Source organism: Dromaius novaehollandiae, chromosome 22, assembly GCF_036370855.1.
Source record: "Dromaius novaehollandiae isolate bDroNov1 chromosome 22, bDroNov1.hap1, whole genome shotgun sequence".
Classification (NCBI taxonomy): domain Eukaryota; kingdom Metazoa; phylum Chordata; class Aves; order Casuariiformes; family Dromaiidae; genus Dromaius; species Dromaius novaehollandiae.
The window spans coordinates 11,227,236-11,240,801 of NC_088119.1; the positions used below are offsets into that span (position 1 = coordinate 11,227,236).

Sequence of the window (13,566 nt, forward strand, 5' to 3'; positions counted from 1 at the left end):
TACTGTCTTTTAAGAATGTCCTGTGTGTAAACGGAAAAGTGCTTGCCCACTTCAGTATGAAAGAATTCCACGCCCCATCTGTCCCCTTAGCAAACTTGGTATACCTGATGTTGGAGATGCTCATGAGTAATAAAATTAATCTGGTTCCTATTGAGACACTGGATTCAGGATAGAGAGACTTGCTCTCAGAACCATAAAAGGCTTCCTGTTCATTCTTTCTATCCTGCAGCATTTTAATCTAATCTGACGTGAGACTTACAAGACACTTTAGAGTTACCATTTTATCTTGGAGAAATTTAGAAGTTGCATCTCTTTTGTCAGTCTTGGAAATGTAAATTTTCAAGTAAGCTTGTCGTTTCCTAGCTGGTTGGATCAATAACACTGCTCTTTATGCTTATAAAATATGATACAAAAAACGCACATGTTTTGCATCAAAGAGCAAGTGCAAAAAATTAGAACTATGTTTAATTGCTCATTTAAATGGGTAACCATAGGTTTTTTTTGTCAAGTTTACAGGCCAGTTGGCTTTTTTCCTGCAACTTTTCCCTAACTTAAAAGTATTGGTGGGATCAGTCATTGTAAGACAGTATTCCTATCTTAAAAGGTTGGCTGCTCATTTCCCAAAGAGATGTATATGACAAATGCATCTTTAAAAAAAAAACAAAAAAACAAAAAAAAACACCTCTTACATTCGCTTCTGTCTTCCTTTTACTTGGTGTTTGGCTGATTCAGTGTTGTTTTTTCACAGATTTGGAATATTGCCAGCAATAAGCTGGCCTTCCTCAATTCGTTTAAGATGAAAATGTCTGTGATTCTTGGCATTATCCACATGCTCTTCGGTGTCACACTGAGTCTTCTCAACCATATGTAAGTGCTTTGCTTTATTTTTCTGGGGGTGTGGGGCAATGGGACTTCTTTGGGTGGACTGTGTGTATTAGTTAAGAAGCAAGAGTCTATTGGAAACTGCTTTAACCTTTTTGTCGAAGAGTGTAATACATTTTTTTCTGTCTGCCTACGTATAATAATGCATGTCAAGTAGTTACTATATTTTAGTCCCAGCTATTATTGAAATGTTTAGCTCCTGCAGTTTTGTTCTAGAGACTTTTTCTTATACCCATTAAAAGTTTGTCTTCATTACATCTGTCTCATGCTAACCAAATGTAATTTTAAACTCTTGATTTTCTTCTGTAGCTATTTCAAGAAGCCATTGAATATATATCTTGGATTTATTCCGGAAATTATTTTCATGTCGTCACTGTTTGGATACCTTGTTATTCTCATTTTCTACAAATGGACAGCCTATGATGCTCACACGTCAAAAGATGCACCGAGCCTTTTAATACATTTTATCAACATGTTTCTGTTCTCCTATAGTGATACCAGTAACAAGATGCTTTATAAAGGGCAGGTATGTGTTCTTGCTAGAATGATAAGATCAGAAAAGCTTCATGATATTAGAGACTTTCTTTGACCTTATAATAATCATAAAATCAAGCGTGAAACAATTTGTCTTAGTGATAGAGGAAACACGGCATCACTTTCAAAGCAGGGCACTATGTAATGTTGAAGATGGAAGGAATAATTCTTATACAGGATATTTGTATCAGTTTGAACGTAAGTCACCTGTGGCCCCAGAACATTTGAATCCAGCTTAATAGTGGAATGTGATTAGGAATATTGTCTTGCATCCTTATCTACAATGTGGTGCCGCTGAGCTCAGCTAAAATATTAATGTCATCTCCTCCCAGCACTATTGGGCATCTGCCAAATTCCGATTCCCTGAAGAATTGTTTGGATTTTCCCTAATCTAAACCAGTAGCAGTATTGCTTGCAGTGTGCAGTCAGATGGGACAGCTGCAAGCAGGCATCAAGTACAGTGCATGTCAGTGTTCCAGGGAGAGAGAGAGAAAATTGTGAAGCATCTGCATGCTCTGGGGATTCAGTCGTTCAGTGTTACTTGCATAAGACCTCTTGCTAGCAATTTCTTTTTTAAATACAGACTGTCACTAAATCATCTAAGACTGTTTCTTTTACAGAAAGGCCTCCAGTGTTTCCTTGTGGTGGTGGCATTACTGTGTGTGCCATGGATGCTGGTAGCTAAACCCCTGGTCCTTCGCCATCAGTATTTAAGGAGAAAGCACTTGGTGGGTGACTATCTCTTATATTTTGAATATTAAAACTAATTATGGCTGAAAAGCTATGCTCTCCATCCTGACCTTGGATATACAGGTTCACACTGTATTGTGACCTGTAAAACCTCTTTGCATATCCCTAGGCATAAAGGCAAGTGGGTTTTACAGGAGACAAAGTATTGCCTACGTGCTTCTCAGTTCTGGATCCAGCATCAAATCTGCTTTAGAAAAACCTCTATGATGGTTATGATAAAAACAATATATCTGGCTCAGGCATTGTCAGCTGGTTCAGGAACACAGTCTTACTGGTTACAGGATGCGTTTCTGTGACTTTGCTAGGTTGACAATGTAAAAGCAGAGATGTAAGTTTAATTGGCTGATAAACTTATCAGCCATCTTTGTTAAAACAGTTTGGATGTTTTTTTTTAAAAAAAAAAAAAAAATCCAAACCCTCAAACTTATGCAGTCATTATGTGAGAGGTTATCTCTTGGGATGCTCTCTAGGTTTCCAACTGTACTGTAAAATATCTTTATAATAAAATACAGGTACCTGGCACACGTGCACTGAGGATACTTGAAAATTCTCCCTGCATGTATGGCAGACAGCTTTTAGGATGTTAAGTGAGTCAAAGAACAGTTCAGTTAAAGACACTCCCTCTCCCTTCTCTGACCATCTTTCATCCTCCCATGTCCCCTCCATTCGTCTCCCTTTCTCTTTTTGTTTTCTTCCTCCTCCCCTTCTTTTCTTCCATTCACTATCAGGAAGGGCAACCCGTGGAGGCCCAAGTCAGCACAGTCCCGAACGAGCAGGCACTAGAGGCAGCAGCGGCTGCAACAGTGAGTGGATTTAAAAATCACGTGATGGATTTAAAGATGGGAGTTGGCTTTATATATCTAATTATCAAGAGAGTATAGAATGTATCTGAATTTCATAAGTGAATGACAACTGCACCTTTAGGGTGAAAGCCTTTCTCTTGGAAAGAGTAAAGTTCAGCAAAACTGATACATTCTTGAAGAACTGCCTGACCGAAGAATAGTAGTTGAATATGCGCATAAAATATGCACAGTAGTTAAATATGCAGACACGCTTCTCTGAAGGAGTGTTGGTGAAGTCAAAACCTGCAGAGCAGCACAAGAATACCCTGCTACCACATTCCCTTAAGTTAAATTCCCTTTTTTTCTTCTTGTTTTTGCATATTTGTTTAAGCTAAATCAAGACTCATCTCTCTGAAGCATTTTTGTTTGCATTATGTATTTACCAACATCATGCTTAACGTGATGGCCTCCCAACAGCTTCATATCAATAATTACTAACTTTTTGGCATCTGTGCCCATATAAACACTTTTGACTTGATACTACTATAAAACAGTTGTGCTCAAATAAGCCTGTTAGTAGTAGGTGTATCTATTTATGTGTCTAAACCTGTAGACAGCCCTCTATACCCAAAGCTCTCTAGAGGAGTGAAGATTGCAGCAGCTCTCAGACCTTTGTCCTTTCACCAATACTGCATATTTCAAATTGTTTCTAGTTGTTAGTGCTGCCTATCTAACTGGGAAGCTTAAATTTCACAAACTGTCTGAAGCAAGCTATGCACTTGACTTGTTAGAAGTACTTTTGAGGCAGATTTTTTTAGGTATTGGCCAATGTTTCCATCATGAGCTTTTAAACAGCCTTACAGAAAGCGCAAAAAATGACAATGGATCTTTTGTGCATGATCCAACCAAGGTATTAAGTGTATTTCAGAATAGAAGAAGCTCTGAGTGAAGATCTTTTTGATCTTTGGATGAGGTATAGTTAGAAATATGAAGTAAATGATTGTTAAGTATGAGGGAAAAGCTGTATAAAAACAAATCCACGCAGGCTAGAAATAGGAATAGAATACTAATAATGATCATCAGTAACTTGCAATGTTTCAAAAATGCTGATATTATGTCTTACCTACAATTGTACTCTAATTTATTTCTTTCACTTTATTTCTATTTTCATAGTATATATGTCTGCTTAATTTGTTTTTTAGAAGCAACCTGATGCAATCTTTAATTCACATTTTATATGAATTTCAGTCTTAAGCACTCAGCAGCCATTTTGTTGGTATACTACAGCTACAAGCTGTGAAAGACAGGTCATAGAATCTTAAGCGTCCTTGATTTGTCCAGTCATCCCTAAATTTATGAAGTCTTAATGTTCTGAGTTAGCCTGTTTTACATTCCGTGTCACAGATGTTCCCGGTACAATGCTAAAGTTGTATGTGAGGCATTTATTTCCACTCATGGCATTTCAGTTTACCCCCAGGTGGGTCAGTCTCAAAGGTTTCGATTTATAGTGCCTCAGGTCAGTCAAAAGCATTTTTTGTCTTTGGGACATCTGGAAGGAAACAGAAATCTTGCTGTGCCATGCATATAGCTGCTTGCTGATTAGAATTCCAAAAATAGAGATGTGCAAATTAGGCCTTCATTGTCCAGCATGCATTCGCGATGCCTGAAAGCTCTGCTCGAAGACGCTGTCAGATGATGAAAGGTTGTGTCCTTTCTTGGTAGCAGTAAGACAGTATGGAGGAGGAGAAGCCTGCCATAAATCAGACATAATTATGCAATGATTACAGTTGCCAAGTGAGGTACTCCTGAGTACATTAGAAGAAAACATTAGAAGCAAAGTTTCAACATGGTTCGTGGATTATTCTTTCCTATTAAAAGTGTAATAGAGCTGAGGCTGTCTCAGATGTTGAATGTCAGAACAAATGTCTATAAAAGGAACTGTTTGCACAATGTAAAACTTCTGGGTAAGGGAAAGTCTGATTTTCCACGTGTGATGTCAATATTCCTGACACGCTGTTGGGGGGGAGCAAGTGTATGTGTGTGTGTGTGTGTGTGTGTGTGTGTGTGTGTGACACACACTAGGGTCACTCTATTCTGCTTTGAGTTGCCTCTATTTGACTTGTTTCATTTAAAACAGCAGTGGTGTGTCAGTCAGTTTCTAAGTGCTTGTCCAACAGCTGCCAGGCACAGTGTTGGTTTGTTGCACGTCAGTTCCAACACGTGTCCTCTTGAGATGTGTGGCTTTTACTCAGGGTTGCAATTACTTTGTAGAAATATATCAAGTATTCATTCAGACAGACTTTTTTTCCCCCCCAGCCCTAGCAGCAATGAGCATCTTTCCCATTCAAGCTGGGAAAGAGTTGTACATCTGTTTTCACCTGGGCCTTAATATTTTTTCTTCTGTGAGCTGCTGCTGCTTTTGGAGTCATAACACCTACTATTGCAGTAAACGATTAACAACACTTTGCTCTTTCTTTTTCTGCATATATTAGGGAACACACAACTTTGGTGGGATCCGGGTGGGCAACGGACCAACTGAGGAAGATGCTGAGATCATTCAACATGACCAGTTATCTACCCATTCTGAAGAAGGGGAAGAGGTAAGCACCTGACTATCCTCTGTCTCAGGCCAATGCACTTGGTGGCAGAAGGTGCTGGCTTTTTGCCTCTATCTCCTGATTTCCAAGTTCTTAAAACTAAATAGGAATGTTTTCAGTGAAATATTTTCATAGCAGTGAAGTATTATAGACATCTTCTGGTTATTCCTAGGACTTCAGGAAAGAAACTGTAATTTGCAGATAAAGGGACATGTGGCTCTGTTTGTCTGCCCTCATTGCACAGAACCATCACCTAATAGGCTACACAGCAAGAGTTGCACAGTACTCCCAGATGGCTTATTCAGCTTATGCTCTGAGTGAAGTACAGTGCATTTGTGCTACTCAGTTGTTTCTCCAGCGTTAGCCAAAATCCAAGTGCTGTATTTCTGAAATAGTGAAATCTTGTTTACTTGACTGTTGAGGGTAATAACTGCTTTGCTTTACCGCTGGTAGAGAAGAAAAAGGAGTTAACCTCACTTAGGCTGGGAGCGTTCTGAAGCCTCCAACAGTTCCCCAGCATTATGTTGTTTCTGCAGAGCATGGGATGTGTTACTGCTTTACCGTGTCATGTTCAGGAGGAAATTCTTGAATGTGTTCATGATTAATGATGTTGATTGAGACACTGCACTAAATGTAAACTTATGTTTTCAAGCCTACAGAGGATGAGGTGGTAAGACTACAGCCAGCTTTGCATTCATGTGTATATGGAATGTTTCCCATTGATGTAAACCACATGACAAATTAAACGTTATGTCATGACATCTTGTTTTCCAAAAGATCGAGTTATTTACATGTTACAAGCCATTTTTTAATTCCTCATACAACGTTACCTCCATTAACAGATCTTTAATTACTTCATCTGTTTAGTTTGTTTGTCTTACCATCCCCTGACTGCAGATCTATCTTAGTTTTCCTGGAAAGCTGTTAATTCAGAGGTCTGAAACTGAGAAGTTTATACTTCTAAACTTTTAAAGAAGCAAGTCTCATTTGCCTTATGTTGTGTCATTGGTAATTCTTCGCTACTATAAACTGTTTATAGATTATTATTTCTTTCAAGCTATCTTCCGTTTTAAAAATGATACTGGTCTTATTGTTAGTAAAGAAATGAAGCAAGACATGAATAAATCCAGTTTCAAACAGTTCAACAACTTAAATAGCCGGTATCTTTCTGTAAAAGAGAGGCTCTGCTCTGAGAAACTGCTCATTCCTAAACACTTGTAACAAGCATGAGTATTAAAGGAATGCTTTTAGCAAATACTATTAAGCTTGGTCAGTATTTAATTTGAGAATTAAAAGAGCCTGTTCTTTGTTTCTATCATTGATATTTCTGGAGCTTGTATTTTGAGGGAGAGGGCTGATTATAGGTTTCAGTGCTATCAGGTAACCAATTGTTTTACAAAAAATATAAATACCATGAAATTAGAGTACTTTGGACAACGATGCTGTTGTAAGCTATGCTGAAAGTGGTTTTGCTTAGAAATCCATCATGCATAGGCCTGTCTGTGGGATGCTGGTGTACCTATATCAGTAAACACGTGAAAAATGTGTAAAGCTACCAACTGTGTGCCAAAGCAGACCTGCTCATTCTCCCACTCCCTAGCATAAGCGGTCACGCTCTCCAGCAGTTGCGTGTAGCTGTAAGTGGTCATTGTTTAAATATTTATCACATTCCATTTTCTGTATGCTGATGTGCCACGTGCTGAGAGGTGGTACTGTTGACTGAGGCAGGCTTTATCAAAGAACTCTGCAGTTCACGTTCTGTGGGAGAGAGGACTAGGCTTTTGACAGCCGATTTAACTTAGTTGTTTGAAATATTTATTGCCCTGGATATACCGGGGAGAAATAAGAATACAAATAGCTTGTTGTGCATGTCTAGAACACTAATCACTTGATGTCTTTAAAACTTAGTGTTCACTTAACTTAAATATGAGCAGTTTCTGAAGCATGGATTAAATCTAAAATGCAGGGAATGTTTTCCCAAGCTACAACATAAGAAAGTGTCCTACACGATTAATTTCCTTGCGAGTTCTTTTCATTTATTTCAAAAAAATTACCAATGCACAGAGACTTTGCCAATGAATGGTGCACAGATGTGACTTTTTCAAGATCACTTTGTGCATTATTATTGCTTTCAAAAAGAGCAAGTTCCTATCTTGCAAGATGCTCCTGTTGATCCTGTAGCAAAGCTACATACACAATATTGACTTGGGCTTTATTGTTATTTGTATAAAGAAAAGCAATATTTGTAATACTCGCTCCTTTTTTGTAGAAATACATACAATTTACCCGTGAATTCAGATAAATACCATCTTGTTGCTGAACAGTCTTTTCCTGGCAAAGTCTGTGGCTGATTTTAAAATATCTTACTTTAATACAATAGAATGTGAAAACAATAATATTCAAGGTGCAGCAGTGGACAATCATTCTACAAAACCTAGCAAGATAAGACAGTTCAATTATCAGTACATATATAAAATTGACATGCTAAAGTAAACAATCAATGTTAAGGTAACCAGGAGAAGACGGTGTCAGTGTCTGACTTCAGACATAATGTCCTAGATAGTAGCACCAGGTAGTATGCTCGTTTTTAAGTTGGCCAGCGCTTGCTGCTGACAAAGGCTTGCAACTTCCTTTATTTTCTGTGTTCTTTTTGCAGTTTGACTTTGGTGATACTGTGGTATACCAGGCTATCCACACCATTGAATACTGCCTGGGGTGCATTTCAAACACTGCATCCTACTTGAGGCTCTGGGCTCTCAGCTTAGCCCATGCACGTGAGTATTCTGTCCAAAGCGGAAGTTTGAATCAGTGTCATAGATCAGCCTGGACGAAGGTGTTAGATGAAGGCAGGAATGCAAGTAACTTCCCCACTCTGTAGTGTCAGGTGCTGCTAGAGCAGGACAGGGATGTGTGTGTGCATCAGCTGGTGGTAATTAGGTCTAAACACCAGTGTCTAGTTACGCAGTACTCTCCTAAAAGCTGCCTGGATCTAGAGGGGGTAGATGGAGTTCAAAGCACAGAATAAAGCAAATGGCTGCTGAGCAAGGACTCTTCCCTGCACCGTGTACAACAGTTGGAGGCAATGGTCCTGAAGTACTGGGCTACAAAAGCTGTTGTTCCTCTCAAGTTTCCCAAGTAGAGGGAAAAATTTACACTGTTTCATTGGAGTGGGGAGTTTAACTGATTTTAGTTTTTGCTTTATAAGTAAACTGTAACCCTTCGTTTTTGGTTGAATGCTCTGAAATGTGCCATCTCCTCCGTTTTCTCTTCACAGAGCTCTCAGAGGTGCTGTGGACCATGGTGATCCACATCGGCCTCAGCGTGAGGAGTCTGGGTGGAGGCTTTGGCCTCTTCTTCATATTTGCTGCCTTTGCTACCCTGACAGTAGCAATTCTTCTGGTCATGGAGGGCCTGTCTGCTTTTCTCCATGCTCTTCGCTTGCACTGGTGAGTAACTGGAATGCCCAGAAATTTCAAAGCTCTTCACAGCAAGAAAATTGCCATCAGATGGGCTATCTGCAGAAATGCCATCTTCAGGAAAGTTGTATTGATCATTATGCAGTGAAGCTAAGTCTATAAAATCAGAGTACTGGGTAATACTGAGCTGAGATCAGCAATGTTCAGAAGTGCTACAAATATTATCTAAACATCTAGATGTCCTACAGCAGATGGTCTCTGACAGCACAGTCTTTAAAAGACTCAGCCTTCACTCTTTATTCGCAGTAATATAACACTCTCTCCTTTTTACATGCATAAACTTTGCTTAGAAATTGTGGGGAGTAACTGTTTTGCACTTAAAAAATAAATTAAACTAAAGCTGTGTGAGCAATGGGATAAGGAGGATTGTGCAAATGGATGAGTGTGTTTGTGGCTTTCAGTAGGATTTTTTTGTTCTGCCCTTTGGTCTGTTGCCTGGTCCTAACATTTGTTTTCCTTAATGCACAATAGTGACTGACTACCACTTCCTTCATATCTAGTCTGTTCTTTTACAAGGAAAGCTGAATATCATTGGACTGTTTGAATTGGAAATGTGAAGGAACAAGCAGTAAAATGAGATTACAAATCAGTACATCTAGATTGTAGTTTTCTGAAAAGGAATGCTCACCTGTAAATTTCAGTACCTTAGGAAATTATACAGATTTCTGAACGGGATAATAAATCCAGTCTTAAATAGGGTCTTAATGAATGTATTTTGCTGTTTTACAGTTGAGAGGCAAAATCTGGGTCTACAAACTCACAGATCAGTTCAAATTGAGCTCTATAAGCTGTTTTTAAAATCTCTCAGCTATGAGCTATTGTATGCACTTGATTCCTGAACTGTACATCTTTAGCACGTTCTTCACTGTTATCTGCTAGATGATGGATGGTGCATGTGGTCTTTTTCTTCCTCATAAGAGCTTGTATAGAACAGGGACAACTTTGCTTGTCTGCCCTTTGGGGTGCTGTGGAATATTAGCCATGTGCTACTGCTCCTGTTTAGTGGCTGCTGCTTGGTTAGCCCCTTTCCTGTGATCCTTAACCTCCTGTGTATGCAGACAGCCAGGAAAGAAGGAGGAGTTACTCACTAGTGCACTCATCACTGCACACAAGCATGGAAAGTGTTCAAGGGCTTTCTGTAATGCGTGTGTAACAGCGCTTACTGTTCCACTTCAGATTGCATCTGGTTAGTGCCTTGGTGTGACCAAAGCAGCAGCACATCCTCTAGGAGTTCTCTTGAAAGTAAATTATAGCACTGAGGAAGAGTAAGTCTGTACCTCTCCTCTGGAGAGTTCTGATTGCTGCCATCTCTTCTTGGCAGTTTCTTTCCTGGTAGGCCAGAAGAACAAAGTGAAGTTCCGTGAAGTTCACAAGAAATATCTTGCCTTGCTTAAATGGGAGAGAGAGGCTGTTCTGAGCAGTTTTTTTTTTTTTTAATAAATAGTTCTGTAAGTAGAAAAGGAAGCCAGTGTCATCTTGAATTTTTGACAGAGATAAAAAAGAAGAAAAAGATAGCTGCAGCCGTTTTCATACTTTCCTGAATTTGTGGGGAAGGAAAACATCTTCCTTTTGCACTCTGCAGCAACAGTCTCCTGAGCGCAGACTGCGACTTCCCGGTGTACCTGCATCCCGTAGATCAAGTGAGTCGAGATTCACACAGCGATTCTTGGGTGTAGCCATCTTGTGCAGACAGGGAGCCCGTCCTAGGGGGGCCACTGCTGAAAATGGCTGCTGGATGGTGCTTCTGTTTTTCCTGGCATACAGCCTAGAAATCCTCATACCAGCCGCTTCAGAACTTCTTGCTGACTGGATGGTGTTTCCTCATCCTCATACTGCTGTTGTTGTGCTTCACAATTGCATCAGCGCGAAGGAAAGAACTCTGCAAACCCTGCCTTATGTTACTGCTAACAGTCCGAGGAGAGCAGAGAGTAAACAGTGCCCTAATTCGTGTGTGGTGTTTCTGATCTTCAGCTGTTTGTGAATTTGTGGTTAATTTTCAAAATCTTGCTTCTCTCAACTGCGGTGCTTTGTGGCACATCTCTGAACAATAGCAGATGAGCAGTCCTTGAATGCCTTTTCTTCATAGTGAACGCTAGTTGTGGTGGTGCTTTCTTTTTCTTCTTTTTTCGTGAAGGCATAGCCTAAGATAAGTAAGGATATTTTTCCTAAGATACCTGTCTTTTGTTAATAAGCACAGACTGCACTTACAGAGCATTTGAAACAAGTGTGAACCGCAAGTTCACAGTTCAGCCAAGAGGAGACTTTTCACATTGCCAGCCTATCTTTAAAGTACAGTAAACTTAAACTGTCTTGGAAGTGTGTAAAGGGAAGATGGCATGTAACTGAAATGGCAGGGAAACAGAGAAACCAAGCTCAGTAACAGCACTAACCACATGTAACAGTTGCCATGCAAAACAACTGCAGGGTACTTGCTGAGGAACTGCAGCACTAAAGCTCTTAATGAAGTCATATTTTCCCCAAACATATGTTTTGAGCTTGTAAAATTTTAATTTATGCTATCTAAGAGAAAATCTGTCTGAGCTTAGGGTTATAAAAGCAAGTTTAAAGCAATATTTCAGACTGCAAGTAATATGCTGAAATTACTTTGGGCTTGTTGGGTTTTCATTATCACAGTGGAGAACAAGGCACTCTAAAATTGTTCAAAACAACATACTGTTAACACTCCTTTTTAGTCTGAACATGAAATCAGTACGTTTCCAATGGCAGGTGTTCTCTTTGGGGGGGCCGGGGGGGAAGGGGTGTTAAATCAGATACAGCTGTCCTGGGAAGAGCAGATCAGATTTTGCGGCAGTGGGAGAAGTCACCTATCTGGAATGCTAAAGGTGTGGGTGGTTCAGTCTTCCTGGAAAGGAAAAGTAATTTAATATGTGTCTTACATATTCTTCCATGAGGTCTGCCTGTCATTCCCAAATGAGGAGGATTTGTTCTGTGCTTTTTCAGAAAACATGCATTCTTTCAGCAGGCTGGGTTTTTTGCGGGGGTGGTACAGGGTGGAGGAAGAACTCTTAAGTGCTGCCAAAATCTCGGTCTTGTGTATCAGAGGTCTGCTGAAACTCAACAGCAGTCTGAGCTGTAACCTGCATTGTGCTTTTAATTCCTCTTGATTGTAACATCTTTGTTCTTAAAATATTTTATCTTTGCATTTGCTTTTCAGTAATGTAGTTTGACATCACTGTTTAGATTGAGGTAACTTACCATCTTATTTTAAGCTAGTCAGCTGTTCTAATGTGGGCAAAGTAGACCTCATCCAATAGGAGAAATTTGTAACTGAATGCAAAGTAGTGGGGTCCTAACGTCACAAATTGCAGAAATACTGTTTCGGTGGAGATGTGTTCCTGTAGATGCAATACTTTAGGCTCAGGTTTAGGCCTGAGCTGGAATTGAAAGCTTTCCTCCCTAGAAAAAGTCCCTAGACCAAAGGGACCATGCGCTGGGGGGGAATGTTCCTGCCTGTAGACAATTGAGGGCCCTTCTCCTGTTCCAAGACCCGGCCATAGCTGGAAAGAATGGATAGCAGCACGCGTAATACAAAGGAAATCAGGTTAATTCACAGAGAAGTTAGTGTTGGGGTTCATATTTCACTATGCAAGAGAGAATGATGCTGAAGGACCATCATGATGTAGATTTATTCAAGTGTTTGTCTGTCTCTCTCAGCCAGTCTCCCATCCCTCAGTGTAAGAGATTATTTCCGTACAGTAAACCTTTTCAGCTAACCTTTTTCCAAACTCTTGCACTGTTATGTTAAAGCTATAGAACAGAGTCTTGCAAAGCTCTTCCTTTTCTGGTAGGAGTATAAGAAGGCCTCTATGCTCTAGAAGTGTTGGAGGGGGCCAGTATGGTTAGGAGTGGCTTTAAAAGGAAATTCCAACTTGCTTCAAAATTAGCATGAAAGCCATGTCCATCGATGTGCACAGCAGGTCCCCAGCCACACAGCGGTATAGGTTTGGTAAGCATGGAGAACTGTATTCATCTGCTCTTGCTAAAGATTTCAGTCTGTTCTCTCCCTCCTGTGTTCAAGAACAGCTCCCTGGCAGATGTCTCCCCTTCGGTCGTGGCTATATTTTAGACATACACAAGCGTGATTTTTCTTTATCATGCATTGCTTGAGCTGTTTGCCACTGATCCGTAAACATTCGCAGAATGTGCTAAGGCACTCAGCCCTTTTGAGGCAGTGAAATAGATCCAGAATAGTCCTTTCAGCTATGCAAAGTTAGATGCAGTTGAAGGCAAGAAACTGTCACGCAATGCCTGTTTTGTTCCAAGTGGCAAAGTTGGAGAGTTCTGTGGGTCTGCTCAGTGACATCAAAATAGATTTCAAATACAACAAATGTGGTAAACCTCAAACGACCATGCAGAATAAATAAAAAGCAGCAATTACGTGGTGCTGTGCAGACGGCTGTTCTCGGCTGTAAACTGAGAAGTTAGCTGCGGCTTGACAAACAGGCAGGCCCTCCTCTGCCCTGGCAGAGCTGCTGGCGTTCTGCCGCCGGAGGGGGAGTATTGCTTTCCGAGAGGCGTGGGTGT

General features: G+C 40.2%; 1 protein-coding gene across 4 annotated transcripts in view; it reads left to right on the forward strand.

Moving 5' to 3' along the window:
* Window positions 1–13,566, forward strand: part of ATP6V0A1 (ATPase H+ transporting V0 subunit a1) — a 33,410-nt gene that overhangs the window by 15,290 nt on the left and 4,554 nt on the right. For 2 of the 4 annotated variants that reach the window (XM_026117811.2, XM_026117813.2), the window contains exons 14-20: window positions 749–867; window positions 1,192–1,408; window positions 2,037–2,144; window positions 5,441–5,548; window positions 6,198–6,215; window positions 8,202–8,319; window positions 8,820–8,991. In XM_026117811.2, the coding sequence (XP_025973596.1) occupies window positions 749–867; window positions 1,192–1,408; window positions 2,037–2,144; window positions 5,441–5,548; window positions 6,198–6,215; window positions 8,202–8,319; window positions 8,820–8,991 (860 nt within the window). The remainder of the gene's footprint in view (window positions 1–748; window positions 868–1,191; window positions 1,409–2,036; window positions 2,145–5,440; window positions 5,549–6,197; window positions 6,216–8,201; window positions 8,320–8,819; window positions 8,992–13,566) is intronic. The other 2 variants (XM_026117812.2, XM_026117814.2) reach the window with 1 other exon arrangement.